The sequence below is a fragment of the Ranitomeya variabilis genome, chromosome 6 (genome assembly GCF_051348905.1).
Source record: "Ranitomeya variabilis isolate aRanVar5 chromosome 6, aRanVar5.hap1, whole genome shotgun sequence".
In the NCBI taxonomy this organism is placed as follows: domain Eukaryota; kingdom Metazoa; phylum Chordata; class Amphibia; order Anura; family Dendrobatidae; genus Ranitomeya; species Ranitomeya variabilis.
Genome location: NC_135237.1, coordinates 21825491 through 21842519, shown reverse-complemented (window position 1 = coordinate 21842519; position 17029 = coordinate 21825491). Strand labels below are relative to the sequence as shown.

The 17029-nt window shown below is 43.1% G+C and overlaps 1 protein-coding gene across 3 annotated transcripts in view; it reads right to left on the bottom strand.

The window, feature by feature from the left end:
- LOC143783374 (uncharacterized) overlaps window positions 1-17029 on the bottom strand; it is a 76873-nt gene that overhangs the window by 56635 nt on the left and 3209 nt on the right. For all 3 annotated transcript variants that reach the window (XM_077271792.1, XM_077271790.1, XM_077271791.1), the window contains 4 exons: window positions 13247-13279; window positions 13017-13058; window positions 11281-11340; window positions 6423-6482 (listed from right to left, as the gene is read on the bottom strand). In XM_077271792.1, coding sequence (XP_077127907.1) covers window positions 6423-6482; window positions 11281-11340; window positions 13017-13058; window positions 13247-13278 — 194 coding nt within the window. In that variant the 5' untranslated portion in view covers window position 13279. The remainder of the gene's footprint in view (window positions 1-6422; window positions 6483-11280; window positions 11341-13016; window positions 13059-13246; window positions 13280-17029) is intronic.

Sequence of the window (17029 nt, the reverse complement as noted above, 5' to 3'; positions counted from 1 at the left end):
CCGCTATTAACCTGTTAAATGCCGCTGTCAAACGCAGACAGCGGCATTTAACTACCGCATCCGGCCGGGCGGCCGGAAATGACGTCATCGCCGACTCCGTCACATGATCATGTGTCAGGATGGTAACCATAGAGGTCCTTGAGACCTCTATGGTTACTGATGCCCCTGTGGTCGGCGCTCACAGCACACCTGCATTTCAGCTACATAGGAGCGATCTGATGATCGCTGCCATGTAGCTGAGCCAATCGAGTTGTGCCAGCTTCTAGCCTCCCATGGAGGCTATTGAAGCATGGCACAGGTAAAAAAAAAATGTTTTTAAAAATATGAAAAAAATGTATAAAACATAAGTTTAAATCACCCCCCTTTCGCCCCATCCTAAATAAAACAATAAAAAAAATATCAAACCTACACGTATTTTGGCATCGCCGCGTTCAGAATCGCCCGATCTATCAATAAAAAAAAGCATTAACCTGATCGCTAAACAGCGTAGCGAGAAAAAAATTCAAAACGCCAGAATTACGTTTTTTTGGTCGCCGCGACATTGCATTAAAATGCAATAACGGGCGATCAAAAGAACGTATCTGCACAAAAGTGATATTATTAAAAACGCCAGCTCGGCACGCAAAAAATAAGCCCTCACCCGACCCCAGATCACGAAAAATGGAGACGCTACGGGTATCGGAAAATGGCACTTTTGTTTTTTTTTTTGTTTTTTTTTAAAGCAAAGTTTTGCATTTTTTTTCACCACTTGGATAAAAAATAACCTAGACATGTTAGGTGTCTATGAACTCGTAATGACCTGGAGAATCATAACGGCAGGTCAGTTTTAGCATTTAGTGAACCTAGCAAAAAAGCCAAACAAAAAACAAGTGTGGGATTGCAGTTTTTTTGCAATTTCACCGCACTTGGAATTTTTTTCCCGTTTTCTAGTAAAAGACATGGTAAAACCAATGGTGTCGTTCAAAAGTACAACTCGTCCCGCAAAAAATAAGCCCTCACATGGCCATATTTACGGAAAAATTAAAAAGTTATGGCTCTGGGAAGGAGGGGAGTGAAAAACGAAAATGCAAAAACGAAAAAGGGCCGCGCCTTGAAGGGGTTAATAATAGTGTCCAAAAAGTTAATCTCAGTGCAGGAGTAGTTTAGTGTCAAGTTGATGGTGGGATGAAATTGATTAAACTGTTCATGGAATGTCTTTAGCTGTGGCTCAGACTCCGTCCAGATGATTAAAATGTCATCAATGTAGCGGTAGTAGGCCAGAGGCCTGATGGGACATGAGGACAAAAAGTCACTTTCAAGTTGGCCATGAAAAGATTTGCATACTGTGGGGCCATTTTACTTCCCATTGCTGTATCAGTCTCCTGTAGATACAGTGCCTACAAGTAGTATTCAACCCCCTGCAGATTTAGCAGGTTTAATAAGATGCAAATAAGTTAGAGCCTTCAAATTTCAAACAAGAGCAGGATTTATTAACAGATGCATAAATCTTACAAACCAAAAAGTTTTGTTGCTCAGTTAAATTTTTATAAATTTTAAACATAAAAGTGTGGGTCAATTATTCTTCAACCCCTAGGTTTAATATTTTGTGGAATAACCTTTGTTTGCAATTACAGCTAATAATCGTCTTTCATAAGACCTGATCAGGCCGGCACAGGTCTCTGGAGTTATCTTGGCCCACTCCTCCATGCAGATCTTCTCCAAGTTATCTAGGTTCTTTGGGTGTCTCATGTGGACTTTAATCTTGAGCTCCTTCCACAAGTTTTCAATTGGGTTAAGGTCAGGAGACTGACTAGGCCACTGCAACACCTTGATTTTTTGCCTCTTGAACCAGGCCTTGGTTTTCTTGGCTGTGTGCTTTGGGTCGTTGTCTTGTTGGAAGATGAAATGACGACCCATCTTAAGATCCTTGATGGAGGAGCGGAGGTTCTTGGCCAAAATCTCCAGGTAGGCCGTGCTATCCATCTTCCCATGGATGCGGACCAGATGGCCAGGCCCCTTGGCTGAGAAACAGCCCCACAGCATGATGCTGCCACCACCATGCTTGACTGTAGGGATGGTATTCTTGGGGTCGTATGCAGTGCCATCCAGTCTCCAAACGTCACGTGTGTGGTTGGCACCAAAGATCTAGATCTTGGTCTCATCAGACCAGAGAACCTTGAACCAGTCAGTCTCAGAGTCCTCCAAGTGATCATGAGCAAACTGTAGACGAGCCTTGACAGGACGCTTTGAAAGTAAAGGTACCTTACGGGCTCGTCTGGAACGGAGACCATTGCGGTGGAGTACGTTACTTATGGTATTGACTGAAACCAATGTCCCCACTGCCATGAGATCTTCCCGGAGCTCCTTCCTTGTTGTCCTTGGGTTAGCCTTGACTCTTCGGACAAGCCTGGCCTCGGCACGGGAGGAAACTTTCAAAGGCTGTCCAGGCCATGGAAGGCTAACAGTAGTTCCATAAGCCTTCCACTTCCGGATGATGCTCCCAACAGTGGAGACAGGTAGGCCCAACTCCTTGGAAAGGGTTTTGTACCCCTTGCCAGCCTTGTGACCCTCCATGATCTTGTCTCTGATGGCCTTGGAATGCTCCTTTGTCTTTCCCATGTTGACCATGTATGAGTGCTGTTCACAAGTTTGGGGAGGGTCTTAAATAGTCAGAAAAGGCTGGAAAAAGAGATAATTAATCCAAACATGTGAAGCTCATTGTTCTTTGTGCCTGAACTACTTCTTAATACTTTAGGGGAACCAAACAGAATTCTGGTGGGTTGAGGGGTTGAATAATAAATGACCCTCTGAAAAAACTTTTCACAATTAAAAAAAAAATAAATAAACAAAGAAATAACATTCTTTTTTGCTGCAGTGCATTTCACACTTCCAGGCTGATCTACAGTCCAAATGTCACAATGCCAAGTTAATTCCAAATGTGTACACCTGCTAAATCTGCAGGGGGTTGAATACTACTTGTAGGCACTGTAGATCTTCTTGTCAAATTCAAAGTAATTGTAGGTGAGGATGAATTTTATAAGTTTCACCACAGAATTTGCATCAGTCCCTGTGTTTTCCAGGAAGAGTTTGCAGGCATTTAGTCCATCCTGATGTGGGATATTGGAGTATAAAGATTGCACATCCATGGTGGCCAGGATGGTTCCTTCTGGTAGAGGACCTATTGCTGGGTGTGTCCTTTACCAGGGGTTTAAGAACACCCTCTACCCATCCAGATACCTGCTCAGTAAGGTGCCCACGCATGAAATAATTGGTCTTCCTGGATCTCCAGATTTGTGGATTTTGGGAGCATGTAGAATGTCCCTGTTCTTGGGCTTTCTGGTATCAAGTCATCGGATCTTATGGATTCGTCGGGCAGACAAGATACTAACTTGTTTAGTTCCTTGTAATAGTCCTGTGTAGGATCCGACTCCAATGTTTTGTAGTAGCATGTGTCCATAAGTCGTCTGTTTGCTTCCTTCATATAGTCTGATGTGTTCATCAGGACTATTGCACCTCCCTTGTCAGCAGGTTTGATGATGATTTCCAGGTACAGACTGGGGACGAAATTCAGCCCTGGCATTTGAAATCACACAGGCCCATGGTGTCACCGTCCCCAATAACCAGATGGGATATATAACTAATATTACCCTGGATGAGGGAAAGGAAGCTTTACTACAAGACTAATATTTGTAATGATACCCACGGCATGCTGAGGTATGTGACAGAGTGATCGGCTTTGTGCTCCGTCACAACTGTTAACAGTATGGGTGTCTTGAGAACATTGATTCTGTTAACAACGTAGCACACAAGGCAGCCCACAACCAGACAGGCCCTTCTGGCATTTGCCAAATGGCCAGTCCGGCCCTGATGATTTCTTTGCTGGTTTTCAGAGACTGTATGGCCTTTCTCTCCTGGGCACTGATGTTGGATGCTTGTCTCCTGTTAGTATCTGTGATGATGGATTTTATCACATGTCTGAAGGAGTCTATATATTTATCCAAATGAGGGTTGCGTCCCGGTGGAGGTGTCCAGTCTGACTTCTTCTTTGTTGTTAGGATCCCTTTTCCTTCAGTCCAGGTGGGTTCTGAATCTTCTGTATCATTGAAATATTCCCTCAGGCGCGGTCTCCTGAAAAAATGTTCCATATCACTGCAGAGTTCAGTTTTATCCAGGGCCTTAGTAGGACAAAATGAGAATCCTCTGGAGAGCACGGCCAGCTCCACTTTGTCGGGTTTATAACCTGAGAGATTAATGACACAGTTAGAGGCTTTTGTGTCTGGAATGGAGTGGTTGTCCAAGTTGTCAGGTTTTGGCTTTGTTTTGTATCTGTTTGCATAGAGTCCTGAATTGAGGCGCAATCTGTGCAGTTTCTTTTCCTTGTTATGAATCAGAAGGTCCCTTAGTTTGTTGTAGTATTGTTGTGCATAAATATGTGATTCTTCAGAATTTGTTTTAGTCTATGCCTGATGAAGAGACCTGTGTAGTCTCAAAAGCTTGCAATTTGTTACCATCTTTTCAGTTAGCCATTAAAAGGTATCAACCACTGAGGACTCTCAATTCTAAATATTTTTCTATATGGGAGGGGGAAACTTTTCAAGATGGGTGGTGACCATGGCAGCCATTTTGAATTCAGCCAATTTGGATCCAACTTTATTTTTTTAATGGGAAGAGGGTCATGTGACACATCAACCTTATTGAGAATTTCACAAGAAAAACAATGGTGTGCTTGGCTTTAACGTAACTTTATTCTTTCATGAGATATTTACAAGTTTATGACCACTTATAAAATGTGTTCAAAGTGCTACCCATTGTGTTGGATTGTCAATGCAGCCCTCTTCTCCCACTCTTGACACACTGATAGCAACACTGCAGAAGAAATGCTAGTCTAAGGGGGTCAGATTCCTTGTAGGAATGCTCGGACCTGACACCCATAATGTGGTGGTCACCATCTTGCTGGAAAAACTCGCGGAATCTGCCATCTTCACTGCATAAAGAGAGCAACACATCATCATGTAGCAATTTCAGATATCCAGTGGCGTTGAGGTTTCCATTGATGAAGAATGGCCCCACTATCTTTGGACCCCATATATCACACCATACTATCAATTATGGGCGTCAGGTCCGAACATTCCTACATGAATAGTTTTCTGGAAAGTGGATTGGTTGTAGTGGGCCAGTTGAATGGCCACCAAGGTCTCCCGATCTGACCTCCTTAGACTTTTATCTTTGAGTCATCTGAAGGCAATTGTCTATGCTGTGAAGATACGAGATGTGCAGCATCTGAAACATCAGACACTGGAAGCCTGCGCTAGCATTTCTTCTGTGGTGTTGCTATCACTGGACCATGTGTTCTTGGGGTATGTGTACACGTCAGGATTTCTTGCAGAAATTTCCTGAAGAAAACCGGAAATTTTCTGCAAGAAATCCGCATTTTTTTTTTTGCGTTTTTTCCCGTTTTTTTCACGTTTATTTAAGCATTTTGCAAGCGTAATTAGCTTGCAGAATGCTAAAGTTTTCCAAGCGATCTGTAGCATCGCTTGGAAAACTGATTGATAGGTTGGTCACACTTGTCAAACATAGTGTTTGACAAGTGTGACCAACTTTTTACTATAGATGCTGCCTATGCAGCATCAACAGTAAAAGATGTTTAAAAATAATAAAAAAAAATAGTTATACTCATCTGCAGACAGCCGATCTCGTCAGCGGCTTCCGTTCCTATAGATGGTGTGTGTGTGCAGGACCTTCCGTGACGTCGCGGTCATGTGACCGCAACGTCATCGCGGTCATGTGACCGCGACGTCACGGAAGGTCCTTCACACACACACCATCTATAGGAACGGAAGCGGCCACATGCACCGATAAGAGGCGGGAAGACTCCGGGGGTGAGTATATCACGATTTTTTATTTTAATTCTTTTTTTTTTTTACCAATTATATGGTGCCCAATTCGTGGAGGAGAGTCTCCTCTCCTCCACCCTGGGTACCAACCGCACATGATCTGCTTACTTCCCGCATCGTGGGCACAGCCACATGCGGAAAGTATGCAGATCAATGCACTCCTAGGTGTGCGGAATCCCCGCAATTCCGCAAATTTAATGAACATGTTGCTTTTTTTTCCACGATGCAATTTTTTCGCAGAAGAAATGCGGAATACACTTTAAATAATGGGAGGCATATGTAAGCGTTTTTTTTGCGTTTTTATCACGTTTTTATAGCGAAAAATACTGAACGTGTGCACATGGCCTCAATACGGCATCCAAAGCGCCTGAAATAAAACCATACAGCTCTGGTTAGAAGAAATGATGCTTAGGAAGCCTACGGATAAAGTCCTCTGCCTGTATACAGCTGCTATAGATGGATCCTTGAGTATCTTTTTCCGGGAGACTCGGGGATGTTCTGGGAGTGTTGGCGAGAAAGTTTTAACCTCACTATCTCTCTACTTACGATTCCTTGTCCTCACTGCTCTCTGCTTCCTCCACTTCCTCCACTTCCTCCTCTTCCTCACTATTGGATATATAACAGACTCTGTTTATCAACTCTCATAAACTACCAGTGTTACAATCACTTATTTTATACAATATATTTTTCTCAAAAATTTACAGTTTTTATTCCATGGTCGATGTTATCCTCCAGTTGCCAACCAGTGGCAGAATGAAGGCTGAAATTTATGGTGGACTGTGTATGGAGGACATAAATGGTTTCATGAACCTCCCAGGTAAGATCCATGAAAATAGCTCTAAGAAAAAGTGTCAGGGCCTCTCACAGCAACCAATCAGATCATTGCTCTTATTTTAACCCCTTAATCCCATATGACCTACTAACCCATCAAGGTGACCTGGGACTTAATTTCCAGTGACGGGATAGTACGTCATATGCGATCGGCCGCGCTCACGGGGGGAGCGCGGCCGGGTGTCAGCTGACTATCGCAGCTGACATCCGGTACTATGTGCCAGGAGCGGTCACGGACCGCTCCTGGCACATTAACCCCCGGGGCACACTGCGATCAAACATGATCGCAGCATTGCGGGGGCATAGGGAAGCATCGTGCAGGGAGGGGGCTCCCTACGGGCTTCCCTGAGACGATCGGTACAAGGTGATGTACTCACCTTGTACCGAGCGTCTCCTCCCTGCAGGCCCCGGATCCAAAATGGCCACGGGGCTACTACCGGGTCCTGCAGGGAGGTGGCTTACAAGCGCCTGCTCAGAGCACACAGTGCTCTGCAAAGTGTCAGATCAGCGATCTGTCACTATAAAGTGATGTCCTCCCCATGGGACAATGTGATAATGTAAAAAAAAAAATGTTCACATGTGTAAAAAAATAATAAAATAAATTCCTAAATAAAGAAAACATCTATATATTGTTCCCATAAATACATTTCTTTATCTAAATAAAAAAATCAAACAATAAAAGTACACATATTTAGTATCACCGCGTCCGTAACGACCCGACCTATAAAACTGTCCCACTAGTTAACCCCTTCAGTGAACACCGTAAAAAAAAAAAAAAAAAGGCACAAAACACTGCTTTATTATCATACCACAGAACAAAAAGTGGAATAACACGCGATCAAAAGGACGGATATAAATAAACATGGTACCACTGAAAACGTCATCTTGTCCTGCAAAAAAATGAGCCGCCATACAGCATCATCAGCGAAAAAGTAAAAAAGCTATAGTCCTCAGAATAAAGCGATGCAAAAATAATTATTTTTTCTATAAAATAGTTTATCGTATAAAAGCGCCAAAACATTAAAAAAAATATATAAATGAGGTATCGCTGTAATCGCACAGACCCGAAGAATAAAACTGCTTTATCAATTTTACCAAACATGGAACGGTATAAACGCCCCCCACAAAAGAAATTCATGAATAGCTGGTTTTTGGTCATTCTGCCTCACAAAAATCGGACTAAAAAGCGATCAAAAAATGTCACATGCCCAAAAATTTTACCAATAAAAACGTCAACTCGTCCCGCAAAAAACAAGATCTCACATGACTCTGTGGACCAAAATATGGAAAAATTATAGCTCTCAAAATGCGGAGACACACAAACTATTTTTTTGCAATTAAAAGCGTCTTTTTGTGTGTGACAGCTGCCAATCATAAAAATCCACTAAAAAAAGGCTATAAAAGTAAATCAAACCCCCCTTCATCACCCCCTTAGTTAGGGAAAAATAATAAAATAAAAAAAATGTATTTCCATTATCCCATTAGGGTTAGGGCTAGGGTTAGGGTTGGGGATAGGGTTGGGGATAGGGTTAGGGCTACAGTTAGGGTCGGGGCTAAAGTTAGGGTTAGGGCTGGGGCTAAAGTTAGGGTTAGGGGTGTGTTGGAGTTAGGGGTGTGGTTAGTGTTTGGGATTAAGGGTGTGTTGGGGTTAGGGTTGTGGTTGGGATTAGGGTTAGGGGTGTGTTTGGGTTAGGGTTTCAGTTACAATTGGGGGTTTCCACTGTTTAGGCACATCAGGGGCTCTCCAAACGCGACATGGCGTCCAATCTCAATTCCAGCCAATTCTGCGTTGAAAAAGTAAAACAGTGCTCCTTCCCTTCTGAGCTCTCCCGTGCGCCCAAACAGGGATTTACCACAACATATGGTTATCAGCGTACTCAGGACAAATTGGACAACAACTTTTGGGGTCCAATTTCTCTTGTTACCCTTGGGAAAATAAAAATTTGCGGGGCTAAAAAAACATTTTTGAGGGAAAAAATGTTTTTCTATTTTCACGGCTCTGCGTTATAAACTGTAGTGAAAGTTCTCACAACACATCTAGATAAGTTCCTTGGGTGGTCTAGTTTCCAATATGGGGTCAATTGTGGGGGGTTTCTACTGTTTAGGTACATCAGGGACTCTGCAAATGCAACGTGACGCCTGCAGACCAATCCATCTAAGTCTGCATCCCAAATGGCGCTCATTCCCTTTCGAGCTCTGTCATGCGCCTAAACGGTGGTTCCCCCCACATATGGGGTATCGGCATACTCAGGAGAAATTGGACCCCAAACGTTGTTGTCCAATTTGTCCTGTTACCCTTGGGAAAATACAAAACTGGGGGCTAAAAAATAATTTTTGTTGAAAAAAATATGATTTTTTATTTTCACGACTCTGCGTTATAAACTGCAGTGAAACACTTGGGGGTTCAAAGTTCTCACAACACATCTAGATAAGTTCCTTGGGGGGTCTAGTTTCCAATATGGGGTCACTTGTGGGGGGTTTCTACTGTTTAGGTACATCAGGGGCTCTGCAAATGTACCGTGACGCCTGCAGACCAATCCATCTAAGTCTGCATTCCATATGGCGCCCTTTCCCTTCCGAGCTCTGCTATGCGCCCAAACGATGGTTCCCCCCCCCCACATATAGGGTATTCGCGTACTCAGGACAAATTGGACAACAACTTTTAGGGTCCAATTTCTCCTGTTACCCTTGGGAAAATACAAAACTGGGGGCTAAAAAAAAAATTTTGTGGCAAAAAAAAGAATTTTTATTTTCACAGCTCTGCGTTATAAACTGTAGTGAAACACTTGGAGGTTCAAAGCTCTCACAACACATCTAGATAAGTTCCTTAGGGTGTCTACTTTCCAAAATAGTGTCACTTGTGGGAGGTTTCAATGTTTAGGCACATCAGGGGCTCTCCAAACGCAGCATGGTGTCCCATCTCAATTCCAGTCAATTTTGCATTGAAAAGTCAAACGGCGTTCCTTCCCTTTCGAGCTCTGCCATGCGCCCAAACAGTGGTTTACCCCCACATATGGAGTATCAGCATACTCAGGACAAATTGCACAACAACTATTGGGGTACAATTTCTTCTGGTACCCTGGGGAAAATAAAAAATTGGGCACGAAAACTTCATTTTTGTGAAAAAATATTATTTTTTATTCTTACGGCTCTACATTATAAACTTCTGTGAAGCACTTGGTGGGTCAAAGTGCTCACCACACATCTACATAAGTTCCTTAGGGGGTCTACTTTCCAAAATGGTGTCACTTGTGGGGGGTTTCATTGTTTAGGCACATCAGTGGCTCTCCAAACGCAGCATGGCGTCCCATCTCAATTCCTGTCAATTTTGCATTGAAAAGTCAAATAGCGCTCCTTCCCTTCTGAGCTCTGCCATGCACCCAAATAGTGGTTTACCCCCACATATGGGGTATCGGCGTTCTCAGGACAAATTGTAAAACATGTTTTGGAGTCCATTTTCTCCTGTTACCCTTGGTAAAATAAAACAAATTGGAGCTGAAGTAAATTTTTGGTGAAAAAAAGTTAAATGTTAATTCTTTTTTTAAACATTCCAAAAATTCCTGTGAAACACCTGAAGGGTTAATAAACTTCTTGAATGTGGTTTTGAGCACCTTGAGGGGTGCAGTTTTTAGAATGGTGTCACACTTGGTTATTTTCTATCATATAGACTGCTCAAAATGACTTCAAATGTAATGTGGTCCCTAAAAAAATGGTGTTGTAAAAATGAGAAATTGCTGGTCAATTTTTAACCCTTATAACTCCCTAACAGAAAATAAATTTGGTTCCAAAATTGTGCTGATGTAAAGTAGACATGTGGGAAATGTTACATATTAAGTATTTTGTGTGACATATCTCTGTGATTTAAGGGCATAAAAATTCAAAGTTGGAAAATTGCAAAATTTTCAAAATTTTCACCAAATTTCCGCTTTTTTTCACAAATAAATGCCGGTAATATCAAAGAAATTTTACCACTATCATGAAGCCCAATATGTCAAGAGAAAACAATGTCAAAATCACCGGGATCCGTTGAAGCGTTCCAGAGTTATAACCTCATAAAGGGACAGTGGTCAGAATTGTAAAAATTGACCCGGTCATTAACCACCCTTGGGGCTTAAGGGGTTAAAGGAAACTGATGCTAAAACCTGGAATCTGATTGGCTCTGATGGGCCACACTGATACTTTGTCTTAGAACAGTTTTTAAACATGAGTGCCCCTGTGTCGGCTGCTGGTGGCACAGTGACAATGAGGGTATGGGCGCAGTCAGACGGCCGTAAAATAAGGACGACTGTTGCATGGGAATGCTCAGACTGGCCGGCGGCTCTCCGAACCTGAGCATGACACCATGTATTTCTATGTAACTGTCACACTAGGGCTGGGATAGCCGCCGGCCAGTCCGAGCATTGCGATGCAATCGTCATCCCTGTTATATGGCTGTCTGACTGCGCCCTATGTGAAATCCTCCTGCATTTCCTACGCTTTTTTACATCGTTCCCCCTTATAGATACATTGATTATGGCAATAGATTATATGGAGGAACCTCTAATAAATATTACCGTTTATTACACCAACTTACAAAATAGTCTCCAGAGCCGGGACGCGGGAAGGTCTTATAAATCTTTTCGATTTTTTGTGCCTATAAAAGAACATACAGCTGTGGTGAGAATCTGTAGAAGGGGAAGTGCCCCAAAATGTATATCTTTACATAGAGATGTGTTTAGTGATATAATCCTGCCATGTGTTCCACATGAAGCTCCCCCTCCAGCCTGCTGTAAAACAAAGCTGCCATGAGCTGGAAAAACAAGTTTCCTTTAGGATTGAGGGGATGTACCTTTGCCAGTGGACAATAGACTTGTGACCTCATCCCCCACACCTGAGGCTGGACACACCGCTTTTAGCTGGTCACATATAAGGGACAAGACCAGCTGGTTCTCTCTTTTTTGCTGTGCCTGCATGCTGGAATGATCATGGATGGTGGATAAGTATACTCTGTACCCCCTTTTCTTACTAGGCCCTGTAACCTCTTAGGCCTTAGGGTTAGTAAGCTATAGATGGGAGGGCTGATATTGTGTGCGTGATTTGGGTAATCGGGCAGTTAATTGTGGGTTTTTATATTGTGTGATATTGTTGTGATATTACCTGGATATTGTGGGTTATTACTGTGTTATTGCTGGGATATCACTGTATACTGTAGTGATATTACTGTATTAGAGTTGTAGTATCCGTATATGTGTATATATATATATTTATAGTCGCTAGCTTGGGTATAAATATATATGTATGTTCTAGACTGCAGACTTGTGTGTGTGTAATAAATATCCTTTATCGTTACACTGTTTTGTCTCAGTCAGTGTATAGCATAAAGGAAAGATAACGTTGAGGCATATTTAGTGTATATTAATTATTAATAGCCAAGTTCGGCGATAATAGTTGATATCGATATCGAGGTGTAAGGAGAGATCCTCCATTTGATAACTATAAATTTAGTAAGTGGAAATCCCTTCCTTTAACAGAATCATTTACACCTTGGCTCATCATTTGCAGCTTTTTTAAAATCACTTTCCTTTTTTATCTTGTGGTGTTGGTTTCTGTTTTGGCACCAAATTTTTTAGAAGCCGACAAATGAATTATCGGCTATTCTGCTATCTAGCTCTGTATGACATATAAAGATACATATATGTGTGTCACTGACATGCAGTATATATATACACCTATACTATGTGTAGATTTCTATTCTATCTATTCTATTGTAACCGGTCAGTGTGATTTTACTGTACACCGCACTGAATTAACGGCTTTTCTATAGGACACCGGTCCGTATTTCTCGCAAGTCACCCTGATGGTCCGTGTGGTGAGCGAGTTTTTCTCGCCCCCATAGACTTGCACTGGCGAGTCTCGGCCGATATACGGTGCAAATCTCAGCATGCTGCAATTTCCCTCCCAGTTAAAATACGGCTGAGGAAACAACGGATGATGGGAGCTGCCCCATAGAGTAACACTGGTCCGAGTGCCATGCGATTTCTTCTCACTTAGCACTCCTCCGTAGTCCTCTCTAGTGTGACTCCGGCCTGACCATAATTTACTCATAACCTCATTGTTATCCTATGAAGAAAAGGGATGAGGAGCAGTAAGAAGAATTCAACGTGGCCTAAATTCTTTATTATTGAAAGCAATTTTATCGTTCATATGGAAACATTGTAAATGCCCGTGATAGAGAGCAGTAATGTCATGATACCATCACTATGGAGTCCTCCCCTTATTCTACACATACTACTAATGGATGGATGTGGAGAGATGTAGTAAGATACATACTTGTATTTTGGCTTCCATGCCTTCACTGATTCAATCCATTTACTAAAGAAAAAGACAAGAAAAAAGAATGAATAATATTACTCTTACACATTCTCCAAAATAGTAGGAAGACAGATGATCCTATTGAGCCTTCATATAACCAGTGCAGACTGATAGCGAACATCTCTGCGGTGGATTATTACAGGGAGAGTCTAGGAGAATCAATGATCCCAATTACATGTTATACTTACAGGAATTCCTCCTCTTCTTGATCTGACATCATCCTATAGAAGAGTAAGGAAGACAATTAGCAATGATTGTATCAGATGATAACAGAAGATCAACGGTCACTAAAATTTACAACTTTTGCATGAAGAAAACTGGCGTAGTGTACGGCCCCTTCACATGTACGTGTGTCATCCATCTTCTCATGTACTGGAGAAGATATCCACACGTACCCAGTATAACATGTGGGACTGCTCACATGTCCGTATTTTACCGTCAGCGCTGATGACAAGAGCCAATACAGGTCTATGGGTCCATGTAAAACACGTACAGCTCACTGATGACACACTGATGGCACACTGATCAGATACTGATGAGATACTGATGGCACACTGATCAGATACTGATGGCACACTGATCAGATACTGATGGCACACTGATGGCACACTGATGAGATACTGATGAGACACTGATGGAACACTGATGGTACAGATGGCTCACTGATAGCACACTGATGGCACCGGTACCGTTTTTCCAATACCTGTTTTCTACGGACGTGTGAAGGGGGCCTAAGGGCTCATACTCATTTGCAAAAAAAACGGACGAGTGCAATCCGATAAAAAATCGGATTGCACTCTGACCAATGTTATTCAATGGGTTACATCTCATCTGTGACTTTTTTCTCAGCTGAAATTGGACTGAGAAAAAAATCGTAGCATGCTGTGATTTGCTGCGTATCTTAGACGAGACTCGCCAATGCAAGGCAATGGGTGCGAGAAAAAAACACTCAGCACTCCCACCATGCGAGTGCTGTCCGTTTTTTACGCACCAGTGTCCTTTGAAAAGCCGGTAACTCATCTGCTGCATACAGTAAAATCACACTGACAGGTTAGAATAGAATAGAAATATACACATAGGATACATATATACCGTATATACACATGTCAGTGACACATATTATTTATATATATATTTATATAGCGACAGTATATATATATATATATATATATATATATATATATATATATATATACTAGCTGTACTACCCGGCTTCGCCCGGGTTAATGACTGCTGTTAGCAAAATAGAATGTGTTAACAAAAATTTATTCTGCACACAAAAACCACAAAACAAATAGATAGAAATGTAATCATTAAAAGGCAAAAACTAAGCTAATAGAAGCATTTCTTAACATATATTAGCTTTGTTATACTGAGAATGTCTTTGTTGCCTATATTAACCAATCAGAGCTCAGGTTAATTAACTGTAGCAAAATAGAAGCTGAGCTGTGATTGGTTGCTATTGGCAGCCTGATAAATCCCCAGCCAACAGGAAGCCCTCCCCCCTGGCAGTATATATTAGCTCACACATACACATAATAGACAGGTCATGTGACTGACAGCTGCCGGATTCCTATATGGTACATTTGTTGCTCTTGTAGTTTGTCTGCTTATTAATCAGATTTTTATTTTTGAAGGATAATACCAGACTTGTGTGTGTTTTAGGGCGAGTTTCATGTGTCAAGTTGTGTGTGTTGAGTTGCGTGTGGCGACATGCATGTAGCGACTTTTGTGAGATGAGTTTTGTGTGGCGACATGCGTGTAGCGACTTTTTGTGTGTCGAGTTGCATGTGACAGGTTAGTGTAGCAAGTTGTGTGCAGCAAGTTTTGCGCATGGCGAGTTTTGCGCGTGGCGATTTTTATGTGTGGTGCCTTTTGAGTATGTGCAAGTTTTGTGTGAGGCAACTTTTGCATGTGTTGCAACTTTTGTGCATGTGGCAATTTTTCCGCGTGTGCAAGTTTTGCGTGTGGCGAGTTTTGCATATGGCGAGTTTTGCATGTGGCGAGTTTTGAGCGGCGACTTTTGTGTTTCGACTTTTATGTGGCGAGGTTGGTGTATGTGTGGTGAAATGTGCGCTGAGGGTGGTATATGTGTTCGAGCACGTGGTAGTGTGTGGCGCATTTTGTGTGTGTGTTCATATCCCCGTGGTGGTGTGGTGATTATCCCATGTCGCGGCCCCACCTTAGCAACTGTACAGTATATACTCTTTGGCGCCATCGCTGTCATTCTTTAAGTCCCCCTTGTTCACATCTGGCAGCTGTTAATTTGCCTCCAACACTTTTCCTTTCATTTTTTCCCCATTATGTAGATAGGGGCAAAATTGTTTGGTGAATTGGAAAGCGCGGGGTTAAAATTTCACCTCACAACATAGCCTATGACGCTCTCAGGGTCCAGACGTGTGACTGTGCAAAATTTTGTGTCTGTAGCTGCGACGGTTCAGATGCCAATCTCAGACACACACACATACATACACACGTTCAGCTTTATATATTAGATATATATAAAATATTTCATAGAGAGATAGATAGAAGGCTAGCCGGTAATTAATTCTAGTGATTTTACAGAAGCCGACAGGATAGAAGACATGGTTTACATAGAGTAAACAGATGCAGAATAGGTAGATATATACTGTAGATGTCAGTGACCAATCCAATTAGTATTGTGTGTGTGTGTGCGCAAATTAGGGGACATGTATGTACCGTATTTTTCCAACTATAAGACGCACTTTTTCCCCAAAAAAATTGTGAGGAAAATGGGGGGTGCGTCTTATAGTTGGAACGCAGGCTTACCGGCATTGTGGCGGCGACAGAGGTGTGGGGATGATGTGGCACGGTGAGCGGTATGGCGTGAGCAGGGTCCCGTCCACATTTGAGGCGAATCTGCGGCCCGGTATTGAAGGAGAGCAGCAGAGCTGGGTGAGTTACGGTTTTCTCGGTGGCGGCGGCCATCTTCGTGAGGCCGCGCGTGCGCAGATTGAGTTTTCTGCTTCCTGGGGCTTCAGGAAAATGGCCGCGGGAGGCCGCGCGTGCGCAGATGGAGATCGTGGCGGCCATTTTCCTGAAGCCGAGTTCACAGATTGAGATCTCGGCTTCAGGAAAATGGCCACCGCGATCTCCATCTGCGCACGCGCGGACTCCCGCGGCCATTTTTCTGAAGCCCTGGGAAGCAGAGTACTGAATCTGCGCACGCGTGGCCTCAGAAAGATGGCCGCCGCCACCGGGAAAACCGTAACTCACCCAGCTCTGCTGCTCTCCTTTAATACCGGGCCGCGGATTCACCTCAAATGTGGGAGGGACCCTGGCGGCCGCCGCCACCTGAGGAAGTGACCGCACATCTGCCGCCGCCACAGCACTGCCGCAACCTCCCCATGGACACCAGGCCATGGCGTCGCCCACCTAAGCAGGATGGGACCCTGCTCAGGTGCACGCCGTTCCGCCCACCGCACCTCAGCATCACCTCACCTCTGCCACCACCATGCCTCCTGTGACCCTGCTCTGCCACTGCCTGCCCTCAGGTAAGAGATCTTAAATTCGGACAATAAGACGGACCCCCATCTTATAAAAAAATCCTTTTTTCTGCAATTTTCACCCCAAACATATCCATTACTAATCCTATAGTTGTTACATGTTAAATAAAGACACAGCCAGAATAAAGTTTTTTAATTAAATAGAACGTCAACTCTTGGACATTCTGTGGTGCAACGTGATGTTGGTGGATGGAATGAGACATCATGTCCCAGATGTGTTCAATCGGATTCAGCTCTGGGGAACGGGCAGGCCAGTCCATAGCTTCAATGCCTTCATCTTGCAGGAACTGCTGACACACTCCAGCCACATGAGGTCTGGCATTGTCCTGCATTAGGAGGAGCCCAGGGCCAACCGCACCACATATGGTCTCACAAGAGGTCTGAGGATCTCATCTCGGTACCTAATGGCAGTCAGGCTACCTCTGGTGAGCACATGGAGGGCTG